Below are 17,890 nucleotides of genomic sequence, written 5' to 3'. Positions count from 1 at the left end.
TTTAGGAAGATAAGCAATAGAAAATGCCTAAGTTCCATTCTGTAAAAGAAATTGTCCAGTATGTCAAGAGACTATAGACAACATGTGATCAAAAGAATAATTGACACAGCAAGAAGTCAAGTCTGGGAAAGTATGCGGGAGGCTGTTGCTTCTTCATTAAGGAGGCAGTTTCTTTTCTATGGTGCTGTTGGTCAATACTTTAGTTCAGGTACTGCCTGATGGGAAATCGAACAGTCCTGATTTCAGAGAAAAACAGGAGTTGACTAGGAAACATAGAAAAAAGAAAAATCAAGCAAAAATTATACAGCTTGCTGATGCATTCAATGTCCCACCATTGCCACTCACACTGAAAGGCACACCACACAGCTAATACCTGGTCCATCTCATGACTGTACAGGCAAAGTTCGAACAAAATTAGCACAGGAAGGATGTAATTTGGGCAGCAAGCAAGTTATGTAGTTTAATAAGAGAAGTATGCAGCTGGATGAGGGTAAACTTGCAGGTTCCGCAATGCAATTCTGAGTTAAAAGAGAAACAAAAGACAGAACCCCACAACCGTACAATTCAATAGATTCAAGTATGCACCTTTGTAAAGTTAATATTTAGTACTTTAGTGCCAGAAATGTGGCTTAATTAAGAAGTTCTCACTGTAGCTATCTTCACTAGGATACCAGAGTGAGATAAAACATCTTCGTTTCAACCACGAAGTCATTGCTGTGTTCATATGTGCTGTGGCAGGGAGTTGATGTATCAGGCAGAATTACAATGCTGTTTTCCACCAGGGAAAGCAACCCCCCACCTTTTTCTTTATATATATATACATGTAATAAAAGGCATAAATGTATGGAATATTACTTTCTTATACTGTAGCGGCTCATGTTTTATAGATCTGAGTATCTCTACCAGAAGTGTCAAATCTTGCTCCTATCAGAGGTCCACAGGAAAAGTCCCACTCGCTTCAGCAGGACCAGGACCGCTTACTCTTCCCAAAGCACAGAGCAACTCCGCTCTGCGGCTGCTCCTGGTTGTGGGGTACTCTGTGCTTCCTCGTCTGCCTTCCCATCACCACCCTGGTTCCCCCAGTGCTCACCCAGTGGCTCCAGCCTATGCCAAGATCCCTGCCCTGAGAGTTGTAGCTGTCATTTGCACTGTTCACCTGCTCTCCGTACTACAGCGGAGCGCACAAGACCGGAGAGCATGGGAACAGGAATATATCACAGGGTGGTTTGTTTGGGCTCTTTATGTCAGGCTCTCCCTTGTTAGGGACGCCTGTCGAGGTTTAACCCCAGCCTTTGGGCCAGTGCTCTGATTTCTGCTGGAAATGCTGGTCTATCGGTTTCCACGGGGCTTGCACCGGATCTCGGGTCCGGCTGTCTCGAAGCGGAGGGGGCGATCCCCACAGGCTCCCGCAGCATCGTGCCTCCCGGTGCCTTTCGGACTCCGAGGCGGGTCACTCGCCAGCCCTCAAGAGGCGCACCCAGCCCCCGCCGCCGGGTGGGCAGGGGCCGAGGGCAGCCCCATCCCTCCTCCCGGGAGCACCGCCGCACCCCTCGGCCCGGGACTCCCGGCAGCTCCGCTGCATCCCGCGTCCCGGGACTCCCGGCGCATCTCCCTCCCCGGTGCACGCCGAGCCCCGGGGCACCCCCTCCCCGTCGGGTTTGCCGCTGTCCGCGCCGCGCCGGGCGCCCGGTGCCGGTGGGGGCGGGCGGGGGCCGCCCGGTGCCGCAGGGGGTTACCTTGCCTCCCGCCCCGCCGAGGCAGAGCGCCGCGGCCGCCGCCAGGACGAGCCCCGGGCCGGGGAAGCTCCGGACCATGGCGCGGGGCTGCGCCGTGCCGAGCCGTGCTGCGCCGAGCCTAGCCGAGCTTTTGCGCTGCCGAGCTGAGCCGAGCTGAGCCGTGCCGTGCCGAGCCGTGCCGTGCCGAGCCAAGCCGAGCCGAGCCGTGCCGTGCCCCGAGCCGAGCCGTGCCCCGAGCGGGCGCCGCTGACAGCGACCCCCCGAGTCCGGCCTCCCCGCCCCTCGCCCCCTCCCCCGGCCGCTCCCGGCCCCTGCCCTCCCCCGGGGGGTCACCTGCGGCGCGGAGCTCGGCGGGGAGCAGAGGGGGGGGTCGGGCGGCCGCGGGGCTGCCCGGGCTGCAGCGTGGCGGAGGTGCCTGGTCCGAACCCCCGCCGCTGCAGGCAGGGTCAGAGCGGGGTGCTCCGGGCTGTAGCCTCTCCGGGCTTGGGAGCCGCCGCGGAGGGAGGCAGCCCAGCCCCTCCGAGCAGCCCGCTTGAGCGGAAAAAGTTTCTCCTGCTGTGCGGCGGGGAGATGGGGGGGCTTTGTCCTGGCACTACCGAGGGCAGCTGTCCCGGGCAGCGGACCGGCCGGTGCTCCGGTCTCCTGCCAGACCCGGGAGCCCAGTCAGGGATGTGAATTATTAGAGGAATGGGAAATAGGAAAAGGGCTCAGGTCTTTCCAAGGAGGAAAAACCACCCGGTTTCATCTGAGCACAAAGCAAAGGACAGGGAAGGAATATTCCCGGCCATCCTGGGGAGCCCAAAGAGAAGGAGCTGCACAAAAACGAGCGGTCAGGGAACAGCAGCCACTCAACCTTTCTGGAGATCGCGGGAGGGCAGGGGACCCTCCCTGTTTCTGAGGCAGCTTTCTGGTTTTCCAGATGAGACCCTCTCCTGTACCCCAGCCAGTCACACCACATGCTGCAATGAGTGTCGGGCAGCCCCACAGTCCCCAGCAACACAAAATTACTATCTCCTTGCAGGTGGCAGCGAACATACACTGTTAGCTGCAGTTAATTCTTCTATTCTGCAGGAAGACTTGCAATAATCTATTTTAAAAGGAAAAGTATTTGACAAAATACCATCGTTCTATATTTGAATCTGCTTTTTTGTAGCTCAGTTATCCCCTCACAGTAAGCAGCAAAAGGAGCCCTCACAGATCCAGCTCTATCTGGCATGGGAGGGGAATCTGCCAAGTGGCAGGTTGTTATGGGGTTTCTTACACCTGTCCCAAAAAATTCTTGTGCTGGCCCCTACTGGAAAGGGGACAATAGACTAACCAGGCTGTTGGGCTGCACTGGCATCCCAGTTCCTGAATTCCTCTCTTCCAAAGAGCAGAGATTAACCTGATTTTCAGAGAACAACGTAATCAATGGAAAAAAATCTGGGTAATACCTTCAGTTGGTGTCCAAGTGGGTGCATATAATAAGTGTGAAGTTGGAGGACCGATGTCAAAGAAAACTTTTTTTTCATAAATGCATGAATGTACTTTGTATTTGACTTTCCATATTGTCATTTCATTGTGTAAATCAGAGGTAATATCTTGAATTTACATTTTGTAATGGAAGTGGGAGAGGCTGGGCACAAGCACTAAGGCAGCAGTCTCACGTTGAATGCACGCTGACACTGAGCTCGTGTAATCCAGGGCTATTCACCTACTCGGTGGGTTTGATGTCCCGTCTATAGAAGATAGTGCTTGACTCCCAAAGAGGTGAAACAGATATCCACGTAATCCTTGAAGTGCTTGTGAGATGAAGCTGTCTGTAAGTCTCTATTGTACAAACCGGGGACACTAGGAAAAGTAACAACATGATTAGCCCAAGGCTGAGAGGCAATCGGGGACAGGACTGTCCTCTGGGACCACGCTGCCTCCCTGGGAAATCCAGACTTGAAAGGGCACGTAAGGAATATCTTGATAGCTTCACTGGGTTGTTTATACTTCTTGCACTGAAAGCAGAAGATGCAAATAATTCTTTGTGTGACCAATTCTTATTTCACCCTTGTCTTTTCAGGGCAAATTCTGTGTAAATGGTGTCGGTAGGCTATGACCTTGTCACTTATTCACTGTGATTGCTCATGTTCAGATTTACATTTTGCTCCTCCTGGGTAATATTTCTGAGTTACCTGTCAACTGAGAAAGCATATATAACTACATTATATCTATTCTGAATAAACATATAACCCAGGACACTTGGCATCTCTGGCAGGAGGGGTTTTTGAGAGGGAAGGGATTTTTCCAAGCAGAACACTTCTGCCTGAAGGACAGTCAGGTCTCTGTAGCATAGCGCTGTGGTGCATTGCTTTTCTTAACATTCACAGTTAAATCTCAGGGCGATGTCACCATAAATGTATGTTAAGCTTTGAAAAATCCCTGAAACGAGAAATCTACTTTTTTTCCACACAAGGCTCAGTGTGACAGAAGTAAATACAGAGATTCCATCTGCTGTTTCCTTATGTTAATGCACAGTTGTTGAGGACCTAAGTCAAGGACTAGCTGGCAGAAAAGGGTATTCAAAAAGTGATTTTTTTCTTCATTTGGACAGGGCTGGATTAATAATATAAAAATATCTAAATGAAAGAGAGCATGCCCAAGTCCAGCAATGCAGCTCTCTTTTTAAGGATCTTACATCCCTGTTATTTGGATTCCTTTCCAGGGGTCATCTGAGTGCAGGCACCCATAATCCTTTTGAGGCAAAGAGGCTGCTGTGCGGGCTATGCTGCTGTTCCACAGCACCTGAGCTGTGTACAGACCCTGAGCGTGTAGCACAGACACAAATGTATGCAGATTTCTCACGTTTGTGTTTGCTCCGTTCCTGGCCTAGCAAATTCTGTCAATATGTCGTTGTTCCCGTATCTCAGCATCCCTCTGCTAGCAGGACCTGTCCACACAACACTTCATCACTATGGCTTAGCAATGACTTAGCATCTAGAATTAAGGATCAAACTTATAGTAGTCTGCTCATAAGTATTTTCAGCTCAGATTGGTGACCCTTTCAAACCGCAGGTTTTATGAAGATTATGTTTTATATTTATGAGCTCCCTCTATGAGCGGGCAGTGGGACGTTGTACAGGCACAGACAACTTCCCACGCCAGGCAGCATGGAAGGCGAGGTCCAAAAGGTGTCTGACTGCCCAGTGAAGGTAACAGCCATGAAGGAGGCTTGCAAGTGGTGCACTGAGCCTGCAAGCAGGGCTTCTAATGCCCCTTCCAGGGAACATCTAGCTGGTGAGCTGGCTTCCCACAGTGTCTGGCCCAGCTGCCCATTAAGACAGTCATGCAAGGCAGCTGGAGGTAGACCAGTGAGAGATTTACTGGAAGGATCAAGAAAGGACAGAAGGGTAAAAGAGACTTTGCTTCCTGACTACGCTTAATTCCCTATCTGACACCCTCTACAGCTCCACCTCTCACATAGTTGTCACACAGCCCAGATCAGAGTTGTACCCCATTCCCACTGTGCATCGGGAAGGGGAGATGCAGGTGCAACTGTGCATATCCCTGAGCAGACAAGGCCAAGCCTCTTCCACAGCCTCTTTCTCTTTAAGAAAGTAAATGTGCTGTTCTCTGCACTGGGCTCCCTGTTGAAAAATTCAAGGTTTCCTTGTTCTTTTAGCAAGTGCTTCCAAGGACTGGCCCACGTTACCTACTGTACTGTGCCATTTCGAGGGCTGTTGAAATGCTGAAGCAAGCACTACATTTCAGTGGAACAGTGACCTTTATGAAGTTAGTGGATAGGACTTGTGTGTGTAATGGCAGCACGTTCTTAACCAGTAGCCCCAGGCTGGGAAAGTCATTTCCAGGAAAAAAAGAAGTAGAAACTTACTGCTTCCAGGCTGGCGGCAAAAATCATTTATTGTGGGAAAGCTAAGCTTAAACCCACTAAAAACCAGTAATTTCCATCTGCTTTCATACACACACTGATACATGGAAAGAGTACTTTCTGAATTAATTTCCTTAAATATGTAAGGCATCTTGATACTAAAACTAACTCCTCGCCCAGGGAGACTATAGTGGAATGTCCCACAGAAATGAATTTGGCTCTCCGCAGTTTCTGTTTTTCAAAAAAGCTGGTGTGACCAAACTGAATCCAGCTTTAAACAGGAGGAGGGCATTGGCAAGATACTTTCAGTAACAAGGCCTTAAATCTTAGTTTATTCTCTGTACGCAAGAGTTCTCATCTGCAAACCTTCTGGTTACACAACATGGCTTTTTATGCTTTCCCAGACTTTGCTTATGTAGAGTAGAGGTTGATTAAATCCATTCTGAGCTACGCTGTTATATCAGACATGCCACAGTTACATCTGAGTGTCTCCCCTGTTTATAGAAATAAGTCAGGAAAGTAACCCTTTAAATACTTATCTATGTTAAAACTGAAATACTAAAAATTGCTTACATAGAATGCTGTATAAATGTTTCACATATATAAATAAAATTTATAAGTAAATAAAATATATAAATAAAATATTAAGGCAATCTTTAATGAACCACATTTCTGAAGACCTGAATTCTAGTTCCATAGACTGTATTTAATACAGTATTATTTTTTTCCTCAGTGGCTGTGAGGGAAAAGCTGGATGCCTGAGCCTGATTGCAGTCTACCAGTAATAATAGCTATTTATATGTGGTTAGCACAGGTTTCTTTTTTAATGAAGCTTTTGCAGACTGAGTGACACCAAATAATAGAAATATGTAAGCAGAAAAACATGCAATAAGCACAGGGAATTGGAACATGGTGTTGTCAGCGGTTAGAGAACAAGATCTTTGCTAAGGAAATATTTAGAAAAACATGTTTGTAGCTCTAATAGCTGTAACTGGAAAGCACCACGCATGGGCTTTGTGCTGTGCAGAGAGTGCCACCCTCTGTTTCTGCAGAGTATGGAGCCTTTCTCTCCCTTGACTCTCCCTCTTCCACTAGTGCAATTCTCACACACACAGGACAGTTACAAAAATCCCCTGATGGATAGGTAACTCTGCAAGTGGTCTGTCATTCCCTGCTAATTTTAATTGTTAGCTCAGCTCTTTAAGTTGGCATTATATGCATTTTTATTTAGGTCAGAGCAAAGATGAATAAATTTGCCTTCCCCTTTTAGGGGCAAGGCCCTGTGGGTTTCCGAAAAAGACAATTCTTATTAAGGCCTGAGAGAGCTAACTTGGAGAGAAGGCAGCAGGACAACTCCTGCCATGCAGCCTAGTTGCAGTGTGAAAGAATGCTGCGGCTGACTGTGGTTAAGGGACTTGTGGTACCTTCTGACTTTTATATTTGAAGAATAAAAGAGTGCTCTGCAAGAGGAACTTGAATAGACTTTGGGATAAGCCATGGGCTCTTTCTCTGCTGGAGGCAGACTGCAGTTTACACAAACAGATCTCCTGCAAATTTACAGGAATCCCTGCACTTAAAGGCCTCATTTGCGTCAGTGCTTAACAATTTTTCTGACTTTTTAAACAAGTACCACCACATTCCCCTGTTGTGCTAAAACTTATGCTATTGATGATAGATATCTTTCAGTATGAAGGGATTCTCTTTCTCTTCAGGCAGCCTGTTTAATCCTGCTGCAGCTTTGTGCCATGCTCGGGCGGTAGTCTCTAAACGAGTGGTTATTCCTGTAGCTAAGGGGCTTGGTGCCATGTGGCAGACTAATATGTAAAAAAGAGATGCTTTGGAGCTTTATCCAAGCAATAAATTGTCCTAGAGAGATGGGATCAAAGTCAAGAAGCAAACATAGACAAATAGTCCAACTGAACAGCTACATTAGTGACTCAACAGTTCCTGAGTTCTCTGCAGGAGGCAAAACTCAAACTTCTCACATTCTTAAAAGAAAATCAAAGCAATAGATTGAACGAATATTAGGCATTCAAGTCTTCCTCACCATATTGTCTTTGACATCCTCTGTGGAAGAGTATCCAGTGAAGGTCACTACTAAGAATTTGAAACACTCATACACATGAGTTCTGCGGGATTCCTCTCCAATCTCAGCGAAGGCTCATTCTGTTAACATCCCTGTCACTCAGCAATCCTTCACCAATACAAACCCCACATACGGTTTACAAGCTCAATGCCAAACACGTGCATCCAGCCAAGAAGGTCAAACTCCACATTGGTACTGAGCCACAGCCTGGGACTGCCGGCTTGTACAGGCAGCTGGCCCAGGCAGCAGAGCAGCAGGAGGCTGCTGTTCTCTGCATCAAATATTCTTTCTTCAGATACTTGTGCAAATCCTTTACTGAGACTGTGTTTGTGAATTTGTGAGCAGTAAAAGGCGTTTCATTCAGTAGAGTCTCTAAGAAGATTGCGCTGAAACACACACTATGCACTCCTTCTTGATCAAGCTCATTTAGTCCCTATCACTGATCACAGGGTTTACTTGCCTCTCTCAGATCTGTGCATGCCTGCATTTCCACTTGCAAATAGTCCTCTTCCCGAATCAGTTTGTAAAATAAAGTTCTCTTCCAAATCACGCCTCGAGGGCTACCTCTTCACACAGGAAAACACCCAGTTACTGTCATTAGCAATCTCTCAGGAGCTTGGTTAACAGGTTTGCAATTTAAACAATTTAGACTAGATGATGGTTTGGGTTTAAATATCTTCCCGAGTTGTTGAACAGCCTCGCATCTTCCCAGAGAAACAGCAATAGTGGGTTAATGTTCGTATTAAAGACAATTTGGACAGGTTGATCAAAGAAAAGAAGAACACCTGGAAAAGCTGACTAAGTATGTCTACCTGGCAATTATATTTAGGGTGACAAGATGATGTTAGAAGGCGTTTTCATTATGAAAATAAAAATGTTCAGAGTTTTCTGAACTGGTGGGTGGGCAGTGACATGACCTTTCACAGAGATGTCTGATTTCCCATTTCCATTTACTAAACAACATTCTGCTCCATATGGAGACTCTAGCAAGGTTAGGAGTAAAATCTACCCAACCAATAAACTATCCAGCAACCCGCAAATAGTCCCAGTGTAGTGAGGTAAGGTACTGTACTAATGAAAAAAATCTAGAAAAGCAAAACCCACCAATGTAAGTGTAGGAGGAATCAGCTGTGTGAAACACCGCTCTGATGCACCGGTTTCCAGTGCCCCGGAGGACTTCTGGGATGCCCAACGCCAGAAATATGCTGAAAACTTTAGGACCGATTGATGAGGAAAGGGCCATCAGGACTGCTGGGAACACGGCACGAACGGGACAGGTCGTTGAACTCCCCTGACTCTAATCCAGTAAATGGTAACACTAACGCAGGAACGTGAATGATCCAGATAAGGAAGGCTGCGAGGGGCGCGTCGCTTTTATACACAGATTTAATTTTAATTTATGCAAGTCGGCTGCCGGCCTCGGGGCCCTGCACGGAGGCCGGGGGGAGCCGGTAAGTGCCCCTCGGCCGGTCTGGCCCCGCTCTCGCCGCGGGGTCCCCTCAGAGCAGACAAGGCCTCGCCGCTCCTGCCGGCCTCCGCGGCGGGGTCTCGGGCCGGCGCTGAGGGAAGACCGGGCCGGGCAGCGGCGGCCCCGGCGAGTAAAGCCGCTCCCCCTTCCTCCGCTCCCGGAAGGGTCCGTCTGGAAAAGCCGCCGCCTCTCCAGCGGGCCTGGCGGCATCGGCCGCCTCCTCGGCTGCGCCAGGCTGCCGCGGCGGCCCGCCAAGGGGCGTGGGGCCCGGCTGCGCCGGGGGGGCGGTGCGGCCGCGGGGCGGAGGGGGCCGCGCTGGGCCCGGCCCTCAGCGGCGGCGGCGCCCGGCTGGCGGGGGAGGGCGAACGGCGTTGCACCGCCGCGCCCGCCCCTTCCCGGCGGAGGCAGCGCCACGTCTCGGGCAGGAGCCGGGCGCCAGGCGGGCGGTCCCAGGTCTGTGGGGGTCTCGGCGGGGAGGGGGGCGGCGGGGCGCGGGGGCGACTGAGGCGCGGCTCCCGCCGCGGGGGGAGCGGCTGGGGGCGGCCGGGCGCTGCTTCAGGCCGGGGGGGCGCGCCGGGGGCTGCCTTCCCTCCCGCGGCCTGCCGGGGTGCGGGGAGCCGCCCGGCCCGGCTCCGTGGGCTGAGGGCCCCGGGCCTCCGGGTGCCTCTGGTGGCGGCCCAGAGCGGTGCCCCCGCCCCTGCCCAGGGACCCCTCGGCCGTGTCTCGCAGGGCGGTGCCCCCAGCCTGGGACCGGGCTCCGTTGCCTTCCTGGTTATTGATGTTTTAAGCCAAACCGGTTGTTTTGGTACAGCTCCTTTCCCTGTGAGGTTACTGCTGCGTTCCCGTGGCGTGCGTACATCTGCGGGTCTGTGTTCGCCTGTGCTCAACGCAGAGATACAAAAGGACTTTGAAGCCAAAATACTCTAATGTTTGGGAATGGGTAGTACAGGAGAAAGCCGTTCTTCGTGACCTTGATTATTAAAAGCTGTTTTATGATCAGGATAACAAGCCGTCTAGTGTTGGCTGGATTTTGCCAAGGTGTAAGCAGTCTAAATTGTGCTTGCCTTTTGTCTGCAATTCCTCTTTGTGACTTGTTAGGTAGTGTCTATTTGCCATACGATGGCTGTTCTTCCAGAATTTTTATTGTTTTAAAAGCTTTATTATATAGAAAAGCTTTTAAAATCAATAACAAATCACAGTGAAGGTACTAATCTTTCTGTTTGGTGGAGGTTTCTCTTTTAGAAATGTGCTCCAGGTTTCTGGCTCCTTCACAGCTCACCTACATAAGGGTCACCTACATAACTGCCTAGTGCCGCGTACCCTGAGCTGTTAGCAGCTTCAGTAACCTTTTGGAGATGACTGGTGGTGTTGCTGGGTGACCAGGGCAGTTTGGTACAGTAGCAGTTACACAAGTACTCTGGAGATACGGAAGGAATGTTGCTCAAAATGCTTGTGTTCATGTAAAAATGCAATTAAAATATTCCCTACTTGACATTCTCCCCATAACCTCCCGTTTTTGTAACTAGGAGTTTCTTATGTTTCTTTAGTAAATAGGAACCATAACATTTTGTAATCTGAATTCATCTGTCAGTAACTATTTCAACAGAATTTAAATACTTGAAGTGACATTGTACAACAGCTTCTGTCAGATTGTAATAGTTGGCTGGGTCTGTACCCAAAGGTAAGATCCGAATGCCTGGAGAATCATTTGCAAATTCTTAAACTGTGTTTGGAAATCCTCCTCTTGACTCTCCACAGGAGAAGGCAGCATTGAACTGCAGCCCAGGCCACGTTCTGACTGCCAGCGCATGCTGTAATTAGTAGTTCAGGCTCTGTACGGTGATACATACTTGTTACTCTGCAGACAAGGAAACAGTAATGATGTAATTTAATTTAAAAAAAATAAATCTGAATTCCGTACTGCTTTCTAACTAAAGTTGTTGAAACTTAAATGGGAGTAGGTCCTTGAAATGGAACGTATGGTATGAAAGTTCAGACTATAACTTACAGAGCAAAATGCTCCTCTGAATACTGGCTTCCTTATTACAGCAGAGGCCAAAGAGGCATTTCCATTAAAAGGGACAGTGATCTTAAGTCAGTTGTCTTGCTGAATATTATCATGTTGCATCGTTATGCTGGTGTATCCATGCTACTAAAAAAAAAAAGTGATTATAAAGAAGCTGTTAAACAGATCACTTCTTATTCACGAAAGCTGGATAGTTGGCTGTATTTCATTGTCTCTGTTATTACCCCATGTCCTGGTTCTGTGTGTTGAAGTTGGGCTGGTGGGTAATCTGTGAGAACTACTTTGGTTTTAACTCATATTTTCAAAGCACTAAGAAATGTTTGTAAATTTACCACATTTTGTTTCTAGAGGATGCAGCTCCTTGGTGATTACAACTTCGGCTGTGAGCTGTTTTCATGATCTCCTAGAATTATCAGCTGCCCGCTGCACACCAGCAGCTGTAAAGCTGAGAACTGTGCTTCTGTGTAACATCTTGATGCTGTTGTTGCTGATGGAGAGAAACAGGACTTGGTAGTTCACTTGGCGGCAGATTATTCAGAAGAAAAACTTTCCAGAGATCTGGATCGTTTTTACCATGGACTCCTCATCAGTCCAGCAGGATGTTCACTTGGAGGACAGAAGCAGTAATGGGGCCCCTAGCAGCTCTGAAGAACTTTTGGATTGTCAAGCCAAGTCAGATTTGCCAGTTACAACAGATGAAATTAACAGTAAGTTACTTCATATGCAGCAAAGTATTTCCTAGTCTTACCCAGGCTTCTCTACTACTATCTATTTTGTTGTTCAGGTGATGATGAAGAACTTTTTTCCTTGAGGTCAGGAATTTCTTGTACAGCAGTTTTAAGGGAGTTTGGTGAAGGCTATGGCTCTGTGTACGGGAAAACTGTCTTTTGTTTTAAAACTTATTCTTTCAGAACAAAACCAAACTATTAACTATTTGCTGTCAGTTGAATATGTGTTGTTCAGGGTGTTACTCTGTCTTCTGATAGTGTTTCCAACAGTGTATATCAGAAATTCTCTAGAACTAACAGTTCTGAAATAATTATTATGAAGTAAGTTTGTGACTGGAGTACTTTATTCTGGCAAAAGAAATTTTCCTAATAAATTAAATTGATCAGCCAAATACCAAAATGTACTTAAAACGTCTCTCTAAACTTCTGTTTATGGAAGAGAGATGCTGGCATGTACTCTTCAAATTATCTCAAAAAATTTTTATATGTAGACAAGCTCTACAATAAAATAGTCATGCAGCTGTTTACAAGAAACTTAAGAGAGTGCTGACCCAAGTACATTATAGAATCAAACTTAGGTTGGAAAGGACCTCTGTGGGTCATCTAGTCCAACCTCATGCACTGAGCAGACCTAGTTTTGAGGCCAGATCAGGTTTCTCAAGGCCTTGTCTTGTTGAATTCTGAAAATCTCCAGAGGGAGGTTCAACAGCCTCTCTACCTGTTCCAGTATTTAACTGCTTTCATTGTGAAAACCTTTTCCTTGTATTGAATTGGAATCTCCATGTTTCCACTACAGGTATCTGAGGATATGTTGGTAGATGGGTATATACCTGGTAGACGGGTATATAAGGATACAGCGGTAGATGGGTGGAGGGAGTGTATATGTTGCGACTGCGTAGATACACAAAAGCACAGAGGTTCCTTATGTAAAAGGAGGTGATTGTGTGATGAAGTTGTTAGCCTTCCACCCTGCTCTTATACCACAGATTTGTCATCTTGTCATGGGCAGGAAGGTGAAGGCCTGAGACTTTATTTGCATTTCTTATACTGCCCGTTAGCAGAGTGGCAGAGTGTAGTTATATGATGATTCATTCATCTTTTATGAAGTTGGAGATCACATGTTCCTGTCTTCTGTGTTGGACGTTGTCCAAACTATCAAATTGTGGCTTACAAATAGGTAGTGTGTCTTTCTACTGTTTGCAATCTAATTGCATCTCCTCCTCTACTGTTCTAAAAAGACCGCAGTCGTATTGACACTATTGCAATTAAATTACTTTAGTTCCAGGCAGTGTTTAGATTCTGAGTGTCTCATGACCTCGGGAAGTTGCCAGGAAACCATTCCTTCAGAATTTGCTTCAGCATCTCTTTTGTATATATATACTACTCATTGTTGTGAAGATAAAAATGTAAATATAAACCTGATGCAGTGTTAGCTGCAGTTTCTGAAAGATGGGCATGGAAACAATATTTCTGAATGTGCAAAGTATCTTCTTATGACTTCTTGTGGCTATTCTTAGCACTGACATCTATTTTAAATTTGGTTTTGACAATCTTTTAGTTTTAAAATGCCTTAAACTCTGACTTTGGTTAGTCATTAAAAAGGCTGTCCTGTTTGTCCTCCTTTGCATCCTTGTTAACACCCGTCCCTTCCATTGTGCCTGCAAGTGTTTTTGTGATCGAATGGTGAACTAAATCAGAAGAACTGGTTCAGACTAAAATGGCCTGAAAATGGCCTCTGTGTGACATATAAGATACTCAAAAGTGTTTTAGTTCAAATCTTAGAGAGCCGATGCATTTTGACAACCTAAGGCTGAAAACTTTATTTTTCCTCACATTCATTTTCGTCTGAGCTGGTTCACTGTACAAACATCTGTGCTGGATTAAGGGGGAGTGCACTGCAGAGGTGGGAACAAATGGTTAGGGGTGGAAATTTACATTTTCCTCTTTAAATTACTCTTAAGTGAAATTTGACTGCACTTAAAAGGAAACCTTTTCTTTCTTCAGTAACAGAAAGGAAAACAATTTAAAAGCCCTACCTTCCTACCTGTAACGCTTTTCCTTATGGTTTATTTAATTTCAGAGTGCACTTTAATGTTCTCCATGTACATGAATGATAATAGCTTTATTTTTTAATTATTTTGCTTTCAGAAGTTTGTAGTGATTCATTATATGGGGGGAAGGGTTTAATGCAGTATGTTAATGGGCTGATCTAAACCAATAATTAAAGTTTTATTGAATCATTGTAATCTACTTCCTGGCTACAGAATATTTCTGCATATGAATCTTAGGAACACTTAGTTTTAGGAGGATCTGTTTCTCAGTTCTGATTTGTTTGGTTTTTTCTCCTCCCCCCCCCCCCATCTTTGAGCAGACTTTAAAAAAAACCAACTCCTTATTCAAGTCTGTAGCTCTGAGAAGAGGCAAAAATAGAAAGAGGAAACCTGATTTTTCTACTTGCAAATACTCTATGATCATAAATGTTAAATATTTTCAAACATCTTTATGAAAAAATAATTAAATCTTCCATATTATTCCAATGAGTTCCATTTACTCCATGATACATGGTGTGGGAATGAACAGAAAGACAGTGGCTATTTCAGTACCCTGTTCATTTGAGATCTATAATAATGCATTTAAAGTTAGATACACAGTTTTATTGCAACAGCAGTTTCATAAATGTAAGTAGTCTCCAGCTGAGTGAAGTAGAAATGTGTGAGAAATCCTGTGAAGTGTTGAACTACTTTTGAAGATGCATTTTTCCTGATGGAGGATAAAATCCAATAATAGTAAGTGGGAATAAAATTGGTATTAAAGAGGTTCTTGAATTGCCTTTTAATTGATATATTTATTATTTTTATATATGTGAGCTTTGCTTCTGTATTTTTGATGAAGACGTCCCATTTGAAAAAATTCAAACTCAATTTAAAATTGAGAAACTCTGCTTGGCCCAGGCTGGAAGCTGGGATGGTGGATGCTTTCTCGCCAGTGCCCAGCAGCATACCAAATAGGTGAATCATTCAGCACTTGCTGAGTCTTATTTGTAGTAGGTTGCCACTCTGTGTGACACAGATCACATTACTTACTTGGTGTTTCATGCTTTTAAATCTAACAAGATTTTAAAAACCCATGTGAGGTTTTGAAGATACTTTATGATCACTTTTGAGGTCCTGCTTGAAGGCAGTGTAGTAAAGCAAATGAAAAGTACTTGTTTCTGGTCTTTTTAAATGAAGGATCAAAAATCCTTTACAAAATTCCTCCTGCCAGTTGCTGTCATTAGCAATTTCCACCTTCTTACAGTCTAAAGGCAATAGTGGTAGTATTGTATTTGTATGGAGGTGTGAAGATAAATGGGGTGGCTTAAAGTGTAGCTCAGTGAAACTTTCTTTTCCAGCTACCAGTATTAACATCAACGAAGTGCCAAATGAAGAGGGAAGTCTGGAGATAAACAGCAAAGCGGACGTCTGCCAGAATGGGCCAGCGTCACTCTTCTCCGACTCTCCTGTATCTTTTGACCCCACCAGCAGTGTGCAGAGTCAAGAGTCGTCCCCAGGTGTGACTGGTTTCCATGACAGCCTAAGGAAGTCTCAGGGAACTAGTGCTGAGGGCATAGTTCTTAGAAAAGAAGCTTTGCAGTCTCTCAAACTAAGTCTTCCCATGCAAGAAACTGAATTGTGTAAGCATCTGTTTATGGTGACGCCCCTGCTTTCTCTTGCTGCATAAAGCTTTTTACTCTGAGCCTGGCTCTAGAATCCTATAACATCATTTAAGCTTGGACTAAACTTCATTTTTGCAGTAAGCTTTTACTTTGAACTACAATTCATTTTCTTTTAGTAAACCACCCTCTGCTGCAGCTAAGGCACGTGCCTTACCATTTAAAAATTGTTCTTATGCTGGAGCGGAATTTGTGCTTTCTGGGGCTGAAGCTATTCTAATCTTCTTGATTATTAGGAGTAACAAGTGACATTTAAAAAAAAAAAAAAAAAGAACAGCAGAACCAGGGGATATTAAGCTAAGTAATAAAGGGGGGAAGAGAAGAGCAATAGATGGGAGAGAAAGCCTTTATATTAAGGTGTCTAATGCTGCAGGAGTTTTCTGAAATAATGTTTTTAAAAAGCCTTACTATGGGAAAGATTTCATGTGAAAATGTGGAAAAAAAAAGAAAGAAAATGTGTCTAGGGAACATCTTTCTGTGACCTGTAGGGAATGAGTGGACTGCATAGGTCTGGCTTAGTTTTATAATTTTAGTACTGTCGGAAGTGCTGGACAGCCGAGATTAAATGACAGCAATAGTTTTGTTCTTGCTGTATAATCTCTTGTCATACATACTTGGAGGAACTACAGCATTTGCAAACTGAGCAACGGAAATACACAGGCTTTATCAACGCTTACACAAGGATATATTAGAAGAAGGTATTCCAGGGTGCATGCCAATGGGCTTTCCTTGCGTTCCTTGCTTAAGCATGAAGCATGTTGCTGATGGTAGAAGGGGCGTTTTCCTTTTGCATCAAATTTGCCTGTGTTGGCATTTTCTGTTTGACTGTAAAGATACCTTTCACTTACAGGCTCAGCAGAGTCTTCACTCCCACTGGAGAAAGAGGAACAAATAAGACTTCAAGCAAGAAGACGGCTAGAAGAACAGCTCAAACAATACAGAGTGAAGAGACATCAGGAAAGAGTGAGTACCACACAACAGATCTAGATTCACTGTGTTGAGAGGAGCTTGAAAACTTTATCCTTTCTGTGCTCTAAATTACTCTTTTCTCTGCTTTAAATGTTCAGTAGTTCTCTCAAATGTGAGAAAGCATTTTTTTCTTCTGGACATGCAAACTTCGGTTCTCTGTTACCTCATTAGTGATGTACCATTTTGTGCTAGTTGAAGTAGGGGGGGAAAAAACCCAAAGCCAAAACTTAAGTAACCTAAATGTTTGTTTTTTCCTGTATTTTTCAGTTAGTTTTTGGAGTTTACCTTGATCATTTTCTACATGCATATACATGCATGATAGGGTTGATTGCTGATGTAATTTACCTTGTTTATGAAATTATGCATGTATTTAAATATTAATGTGAAAGTGCAGAGCTTTATGTATTAAGTTCTACAGCAAAATAGGTCTTTGATGCTAGTTCAAAGGTAACATTCTGGAATTTATTGTTGACTCTTTGCTTCTTTTAGTCGAATCAGTCTACATCCAAAAACCGGCCCTCCAGCACCCTAGATCCTGAGCTGATGTTAAATCCAGAAATCTTGCCAAGAGCTAGCACTGTAGCAATGACAAAAGAATACTCCTTTTTGCGGACCAGTGTCCCCAGGGGGCCAAAACTGGGTAGCTTGGGACTTCCATCGTCCTCAAAAGAGAGAAGAAGTTCAAAAGCTAAGCCCAGTAAGATCCGGTCCTTGGCTGACTACAGAACTGAAGATTCAGACGCCAGAAACGCTGCTGGGAATTTTGTGGCTACTGATTTATCTGGTGGGACTCTGAAGGAAAGCAGAAGCGGTCCAACGTCAGTTGTTTCTGAGATTAGTCTACCCTCTGACACAGATGATCGAATAGAGAATTCCTCCTTGGCGGGAGATAGCGTTTCAGAGATTGATGGGAGTGAAGTGGGAATGAGGCTGGATGGAAATGAGAGTGACAGCTCTACCTACAGCAGCGTGTCAGGGAAAGGGCTCTATAACAGTTTACAGAATGCAGAAGGCAAACAGGGTATTCCATATACAATAAATGGTCAGAAGATACATCCTGATGCAATGGGACAATTTCCTTCCATCAGTGAGGTGCTACAGGCTGCGGCAGTGGAGCATCAAGCCCAAGAGCAAGAAGTTAATGGGGAGGTACGGAGTAGAAGAGACAGTATTTCTAGCAGGTAAGAAAGATCACTGTACAGTGAGGCATTGTTAGGCATTACACTTTCTTAGAATAGGCAGCCTATTACTCTTACCTTCTACCAACTTTGGATGCAGTTTTAACTTTGTGATCAAATCTGTTATTGAC

The 17,890-nt window shown here is 45.3% G+C and overlaps 2 protein-coding genes across 9 annotated transcripts in view; one reads left to right on the top strand and one right to left on the bottom strand.

Annotated features, from left to right (window-relative positions):
* The window catches only part of LOC141951373 (uncharacterized), a 34,809-nt gene extending 32,834 nt beyond the window's left edge, over positions 1 to 1,975 (bottom strand). The window contains exon 1 of the mRNA XM_074887493.1: positions 1,737 to 1,975. Coding sequence (XP_074743594.1) covers positions 1,737 to 1,814 — 78 coding nt within the window. The 5' untranslated portion in view covers positions 1,815 to 1,975. The remainder of the gene's footprint in view (positions 1 to 1,736) is intronic.
* A 7,529-nt stretch (positions 1,976 to 9,504) lies between these two features.
* Positions 9,505 to 17,890, top strand: part of GOLGA3 (golgin A3) — a 30,613-nt gene continuing 22,227 nt past the window's right edge. For 6 of the 8 annotated variants that reach the window (XR_012631329.1, XR_012631327.1, XR_012631328.1 and 3 more), the window contains exons 1-5: positions 9,505 to 9,599; positions 11,521 to 11,879; positions 15,292 to 15,573; positions 16,463 to 16,575; positions 17,071 to 17,762. Coding sequence is in view for 4 of the 8 variants with exons in the window: in XM_074887402.1 (XP_074743503.1) it covers positions 11,747 to 11,879; positions 15,292 to 15,573; positions 16,463 to 16,575; positions 17,071 to 17,762 (1,220 nt within the window). In the remaining 4 variants the exon portion in view is untranslated. The remainder of the gene's footprint in view (positions 9,600 to 11,520; positions 11,880 to 15,291; positions 15,574 to 16,462; positions 16,576 to 17,070; positions 17,763 to 17,890) is intronic. The other 2 variants (XM_074887403.1, XM_074887404.1) reach the window with 2 other exon arrangements.

The sequence above is a fragment of the Strix uralensis genome, chromosome 17, assembly GCF_047716275.1.
Source record: "Strix uralensis isolate ZFMK-TIS-50842 chromosome 17, bStrUra1, whole genome shotgun sequence".
NCBI classification, from domain to species: Eukaryota; Metazoa; Chordata; class Aves; order Strigiformes; family Strigidae; genus Strix; species Strix uralensis.
Note: the sequence above shows the minus strand (reverse complement) of the source record. Positions and strands in the feature narration are given on the sequence as shown.